The sequence below is a fragment of the Chrysoperla carnea genome, chromosome 5 (genome assembly GCF_905475395.1).
Source record: "Chrysoperla carnea chromosome 5, inChrCarn1.1, whole genome shotgun sequence".
NCBI classification, from domain to species: Eukaryota; Metazoa; Arthropoda; class Insecta; order Neuroptera; family Chrysopidae; genus Chrysoperla; species Chrysoperla carnea.
Window position 1 is genome coordinate 56,939,422 of NC_058341.1, and position 7,677 is coordinate 56,947,098.

The 7,677-nt window shown below is 29.6% G+C and overlaps 1 protein-coding gene across 2 annotated transcripts; it reads left to right on the top strand.

Annotated features, from left to right (window-relative positions):
* Window positions 1-2,829: 2,829 nt before the first annotated feature.
* LOC123300525 (troponin C) lies at window positions 2,830-7,677 on the top strand. Of its 2 annotated transcripts, none has more exons than XM_044883109.1 (4): window positions 2,830-3,004; window positions 6,610-6,884; window positions 7,312-7,460; window positions 7,548-7,677. In XM_044883109.1, exons 1-4 carry the CDS (start codon window positions 3,002-3,004, stop codon window positions 7,574-7,576), a joined length of 456 nt encoding a protein of 151 aa, XP_044739044.1. In that variant the 5' UTR covers window positions 2,830-3,001; the 3' UTR covers window positions 7,577-7,677. The 2 variants fall into 2 exon arrangements, with proteins under 2 accessions (XP_044739044.1, XP_044739045.1); XM_044883110.1 differs by lacking the exon at window positions 2,830-3,004 and adding an exon at window positions 5,808-5,821 and having other exon boundaries at window positions 6,618-6,884.

The window sequence follows — 7,677 nt, forward strand, 5'->3', positions numbered from 1 at the left end:
GATGGCTGATTGTTTTGTATACTCATTTGATTTAATATTTTGAATTGTTGATAACTTGAATTATTTATAGCCACTCATCCACACCCTCGTGTGGTATACTCGCCAAAGTCAGACGAAGTGAAGCACTAGCACACTTTCGTCTTACTTCGTAAGTATCTCATTGCTATGGCTGACATCGAAGTAGTAGCCGGTGCTGCATTTGCTCTCTTTGCGTATAGTTAGTAAAATTATTTTCATGTTTATTAAATTTAAAAATATATAATGTTTTTCATAAAATTGAGAAAAAAAATTATTTTGTTTTTAAAACTTTTTTTACGAAATTAATCGTAATCAATTAATCAATAACACAACAATGTTTTTTGTAAGCCACAATAGTTACTAAACTACTGAATATGGTATTTGTCTTACGTGAGGTACCTAGCTCTTTGACTCTACTTCTACGGTCAGACAGAGCCATGCACTGCCCAACAACCAAGGAACACTAGGATACGCCCAGTTATGGTGTCAAAACTTCGAGTGCGTTTTCCATCTTGGCTACCAAAGTCCCCAGCAGATCAAGACCGCTACTTTGGTTAGGTTCGCGTCCTGCCTAACAGCACGTGTGGCTCAGATTGCTACCAATCGAGTTGAGTTTACATGAATCTCACTCACCGCAGAAGCAGAGCTACACTGAGTTAAAGCTACTCTTAGCTATTAAAGGTGTTGAACCTAAAAGCGATGAGCCAGAGCAGCTTAAACTTTCGAGTCAGTCTTTCCAGTCAACCCGCTAGGCCGCGATATAGGGTTTACCACTGCCACTAAATTGCTGGCAACATGCGAGGAATATACCCTTGTGGAATTGGGCAGAAGCAACTTATAGTACTCATTCTGTCCTGGGTCGAGATAGTTACTGAACTACACAAGTAATCACGAGAATGTGGAGATGAGGCATGCTTGTATCTGCTTCGATGCCTCGTGTTGCTTTTGACTTAGGTACAGAAAACCACCCTTTAGTCGGACAAGGCGAGGCGGGGACAGGCGAGACTCCACAAGTATCTCCTTCAAATTTTCGTTACTTGCTCGACTTTGTGCTGCTTCGCGAGATTATGGAGGAAGCTTAAATTTTACGAACGAAATCAAACTATAGATAACCACATGTAAGTGGTTAGACTCGAATATAGTATCTTCAGAGAGTTTGTAAATGTTCATGCTTTTCAAAATTTTCATGTATATATACAATTCTCAAATACATATATTTATTAATAAACTCATATAAGATACAAGACTATACACCTTAGGGAAAAAATGTCAAATATTATGATTTTCCATCTCTATTTACCAATTTTTTTTTATTAAAATAACAAAAATGATGCTATTTATGTGCGCTGTGCCTTCAATGCGTTCAGCATGCGTTAGTACAATTATGAGAGATAGACATTGGATGTGAAGAGTAATACAAAATAGTCAAACAGCTGTACGTAATTTTCACAGAAAATTTATAACTATTTGTAACGTTATACTAGAAACGAAATTCCTACCTTTCCGTTCCTTTCCAAAAAGTGAAAGCCTTATCAATACTTCAGTTTTGTATTCAGTGGCACTATGTTCATCAGTTGTCTTTTTTAAATTAATTAATAAAAGTACAAATTCAGTGAAGGCATTTAAAAATTTCTAAAACGGAAATTCAAATTATTATACGGAAGTGACATCATATTACGGGCTTGTCAAATTTGTTGACATACTGTATGATATTAATTTTATATGGTATTTCATTAAATTATATTATTCCACAGCTTTTTATTAGAAAACTTAATAATAACGAGTGTAAATTCTGTGTTGTAAATTCATTTTTTTAAAGTGTAAATTATACATTGAACTGTCACCAATTGACAGATCACGTACTTATACGTCATCAACAGAGAGCGCCAAAAACTGCGTTTAAATTATAATGTAAAAAATTAAAATGTATTTTAAATATTTTTTACACTTAAATAGAGCAGTTTTAAGCAGTATTTTTATTTTTACTTTGTTATAACGGTGTAAACAATGAATTAAAAATTTAAAAAAATACATGAATATTCCCTATTCTGCTGAACATAAAAATAGGGAATACGGAAGTTTTTTTTTCTCATTTCTTAATGAAGTATGAAAATACCGTAAAAGAGATGACAAAAAGTGAAAATAAAATTAAAATCGATCAAGAAATGTGAACGATATAATCCTTTTAAACTACTAATTAGACAGATATTAGATAGAGATATCGGGCATAGTACATGACGTCAAATACTATGTTTCCCTTAAGAAATCCAAGTTCTGTTTTGCTAGAAATAAGCCAAACAAATCTTTGGCTTTTAACATTGTGGTTTTTAAGTCATTCGAAAAATAATTTTTCGCTGCTGTATGTTACATGAATAAGCTTTTATTGAAGCAAAAAATATTTCATATTCATCGATGTTATATATATTTATCTCAAAGTGAATCCAGTTTATGAATGATCGTGATTGAGGGCCCGACGCGACGGCTCTTAGTCTATTCTCTGTTTGATGACACAGTATGTATGTATAATGACGTAACAATATTTATAATATATTTTGAAATATCAAAAATATTATTTTCATATTCACACTAATGATGAAAAAAGACAATCAAGTGAAAATTTTTCATATGCTATGCTTTTTTACCTCTTATGCTGCATATATTCGTGTTATAGTCCGTTCACAAAAAAAAATTTATTTTTCAAGCAAAAAAATGATGCAGTAGTGTATCATAATAATCAACATCATCTTCGGACTTCACTTTACGAAATGATGGTGGGGGGAAATATATAACTGGATGAAAATTATCAATGTACATTTTAGTTTTAATATTAAATTTATTATAACTCAAAAAAATAGGAGGTAGACATCGCGTGGCGAACAGGATTTATAGGGACACGCGGTGATTTGTGTTTAGTGTGGATACCATCTTCAGGGGTTTGATTTTTTGTTTGGATTAATAACTGAGCAAAACTACTTAAAACAAAATGGTAAGTACACAAGCTTGTGTAATTGATATTTAAGATTTTTAACCGACTTCGAAAAATAAGGAAATTTTCAACTAGGTTATATCTCTATTAATATTTTTTTTTAATTAAAGTTCTTTAAACTTAATGCTACTCTTGCTGATTATGGTCCAAACGTAAAAGTTCTATTTTTATGGAATAGACTATATCTCCAGGGTAATACCATTTTAATTTGAGGAAAAGATTCCATCCCTATAGGTGCTGACAAAACTTTTTTATCCTGAAGGAAAAAATTTTCAATGACTTTTAGTATATCACTTAAAGTTAAAAATAAATAATAATACCAGTAATTTCCTTGTTAGCTCTATCTTTACCTTCACCAATGAATCGATAATTCTAGTTAAGGATTTGATTAATAGGTGTCGAAATCAAATGTTGATAATTTTCAAGTAAATTTTTGGTAGAAGATTGGATCTTTAAATTATTTTTTAATTTTTTTACATTTTTTAAAATCGGATCTAACTTTTCTCAATTTTATTGTTCTCAAAATTTAAATAGTTCAAATAGTGAGTTAAGCCGGCTCTGTTTTAATTACTTTAATTACTAAAAAAATTAAATTTTACTTTAATAAAATTAATAAATTTGCTAAAAGGCCGAATTTTCGAAGTCGAAGTTTTTATGAGTTTGAAATATATTCAATCAAAAACGTAATTCAAATATTTCCTTAAACCAACCCTTAAAAGAATCATGCATTTTTGAGGACTGTGAAAATTAACTATGCTATATTCAATGACCTACTAAAGAATGAAAATGAATTGATTGAAAATTGGTACGTTGTCATCAAAATTGGAAATCGAATGTCTTTACTAGACCCATAATCAAAAAATATGTTTTTGTATTTAGGACAAAATATATTTTTGGATATGTGTTATAAAAAATGACCCAAATTGTTTTCAATTTACTTTTTTTTTGGCAAAGTCTTTGCTGTACCTAAATTTTTTTGACCGTATTTGAAAAAAAAAGTGTTTACACATTTTAAAATATTTTTGAACATATATACATATTTTTATAAATAAACACGAAATATATTTTCGTTTTTAATTTATTATTTAATAACTACGATAAAATAATACTAAACGATTGTAATCGAATAATACTTAACTTTCAATTGAGAGCTACGATTTAATCTCAGTCTACTACAAATAGACAAATATGGCCGATTCTTAGTATTTTGCTTAGCGTCAGATATTATTAGAGATATGATATGGTTTTTCGAAAAAAACTATTAGAAAAAGTTACCTAGAATATTTGTTTATTCCCAAATATAGATTTTCATACAGAAACTCTCATTTAAAATTTTTTCATTATTTTGGTCTCTATTACAAGTTTAATGAAATATTTGAATACATAATACTAATAAATAATCAATTTGTCCAGTTTTTACTTTCCATATCACACTAGTTATAAAAGTTTATTTTTAAATATTATAATTAGTTTGCTATGGAATGTAAAAACTGGACAAATTGATAATTTAATATTGTTATGTACTCAAATATTTCAATAAATTTGTATATAATAATTATGGGTGTGCACCAATATTATGAAAGAATTAAATATGCGAATCTTATCATAAAAATCGGTACATGGGTATAATAATATATTCTAAGCAACTTTTTTTAATTTTTTTTTCGATATCTGTAAACATCTCTGGTGCTATGTAAAATATTAAGAATCGGCCCTCTTTGTCAATTTGCAGTAGGAGTTTAAAGTTCAAATTTCGGTAAGGTATCTTAAAAAAGGTGACCCATCGCTGTATGACCGTGCAAAATTTCAAATCCATATTCCTATAAATAACGAAAATATGAGGGTGTCTTTATCTTAAATGTGACACACTATATGTATCGCTAAACAAAAATGCAATCTTATAGGTCTCTTATTTGGTGTTAGGGATAAGGGCTGCACTCAAAATTGGTTCCTTTTCATTTTAGAAAATGTGGAAAATTCAAAACTGAGTAAAAAATTCATTTGAGCGTCTTTCATAATTTTCCAGCCTGTTTTCGTTTAAAAATTATAGTCCGAATGTTGATACTTCAAATTTTTCGTGATTTATTCCAGTTTTCCTAAAGACAACGTGAAACATCAAACACTTTTCAAGCGAACAGTCCTTTTTTGGTGCATGAGTATTTCCAAATGTAAACTCTTGTGTAATTCACTAGCCGTGTTTTTCATGTTTGCGATAAAATGTCTTTGAGTATGAAAAAATTTCTATAAAGTAAGCCAAATAATATTTTGTGATATATGCTATGTATTTTTGTATTTTCAAATGCTAAAAATATCAAATTCAACCTCTCTCTACATAAGCTTGTTCTATTTGTACCCTAGTGTATACACTATTCAGCGCAAATAAGCAGCGCAATAGCGCTATCATTTTCTCCTTACACATGGTGTAATACACCGAGGTAAAAAAGAACAACTGTTATAACACATTTTATAGCAAACGAGAATGAACGAGATAGAAAAAATTCATTGAATGCATAGTTAAGAATGGATCATTACCAAAATGTGGAATGCCTCATTAAAAATATTTAATTTTATGATCTTTTGAAGAATAAATTGTTTTTTTTTTGTCATCAAGAAACTAGGGAGGACCACCCATTGATTGTAATTTTCCGAATTATTTCCCATTTTTTCATTAATTAAGATAAATAATTTTGTTTACTGGATTATGACGTCAATCTCTTATACCTACGACTTTTTTGTATGAAATAGTTCGAATTGTACATCTCAATTATTCCAGAGTTCTTAGAATTTAGCTTTCGTAAGAATCATGGAAAGCCAGCTGTAGATGATAATTTTCGAAAGTATGTCATGGTTTTCCTGAAATAGCGTTACAATTTACAATTTTTTTGAATTAGTTTTTTTTTTACTGAATTAATTTTTATTTGTGAATTAGTTTTTTTCTTAATTTCTGAAGAGACAATTTTTGTCTTTTATCCCCGGAAAATATAGCAAATTATCTTTCACTTGGATTCCGATGTCTGTTGACTGGTAGAAAAAGAACATTTGAAATGGTCTATACCTAACGCAAAACTCCAAAGCTCGTAGAACATCTACCAGCACCTTCATTCTATTCAATGTGTGCGTAGTCATGGAAGGGACAATAAAATCGATGCTAGCGCTGCCAGTGAAAAATTTTGGTGTTAAAGGAGGCTGTTATGACTAGTTTGCAATTCTTTACATGTTAATGTTATAGAAAATGTCAAATTAAAATTATTGAAAAACACTAATTAATTAAACTTAATGCATTAAAAATTGTGAAAATAAGAAATCAAATTGCACAAATATTATTTTTTAATTGTAAATTATCATAATTATTTTTTCAAAGTGAGACAACAATATTAAATTTACAATGTAAGCCATAAATGCAATCAATACAATTATATATGCATCCATACAATTCTATAATTAAAGTAGTGTATCGTTAACATGGAAACGCCTCCAATAAAACTCACGTACGGTGCGAATAGAAACAAATACGCGAATAGAAACAAATTAGTGTAATATCGAAATATCGACGGATCCGTTTCATTTCACTTTGTGATAATTTCTTTTTGCATATTTTTTTCTAGGATGACAGTGACGATCAAAAAATGGCAATCATGCGTAAAGCATTCCAAATGTTTGACACCACAAAATCTGGTTTCATTGAAACATTAAAAATTTCCACCATTTTAAATACAATGGGTCAATTATTCGATGATGCTGAATTAACGGCATTAATTGAAGAAAATGATCCAGAAAGTTCTGGAAAAGTAAATTTTGATGCCTTCTGTAATATTGCTGCACATTTCTTAGAAGAAGAAGATGCTGAAGCTATGCAACAAGAATTAAAAGAAGCTTTTCGGTAAGTGCTATTTTCTGACGTCGCGGTCGATAAAATAAACCGGCGTTTAAAGTCGAATTAGTAATAAGATAATTTCGGTAGTAAAAATAAATTATGAAATTTGATAAAAGTTAAAATTTATGTAGAAATATACTTAAATATTCTGATTTTGAGTCATAAGGCACATTATTGTTTTGTTATATCAAAATTAAAAGTGACATCATGTAGGCAAAATAATATGCATAATATGCTTCTTCCATGATAGGTTGGCGAAGCACAAAATGCTTTCAAAACATAAAATTTAAATAGTGCTTTTTTATCGAAAAATTCACGGTGAAATAATAAAATATCTCCGTATAATTACTAGCCAAATGCTGGATTTTGAAAAATATACAAATTTAAATTTAAATTTTTTTCTTGAATAAATCGGAAAGTTTAATTTTTACAGGTTATACGACCGTGAAGGAAATGGCTACATCACAACAGGTACACTTAAAGAAATTTTAGCAGCGTTAGACGATAAATTAAGTAACACAGAATTAGATGGCATTATTGCTGAAATTGATACAGATGGATCTGGAACAGTAGATTTTGATGGTAAGAACACTTAAAAAAAACTACTAATTGGTTTTATTTTGATATTGTTTCGAAATTCTACTTTTATAATACAATTTTCTTTTACAGAATTCATGGAAATGATGACTGGTGATTAAGGTGATGAAGACCGGACCAAAGAATTCCACACGCACACCAATACCAAAACATATCAACATTTTCAAATTTGAAGCAAAAAAAAAAAAAAAATTGTGATCAT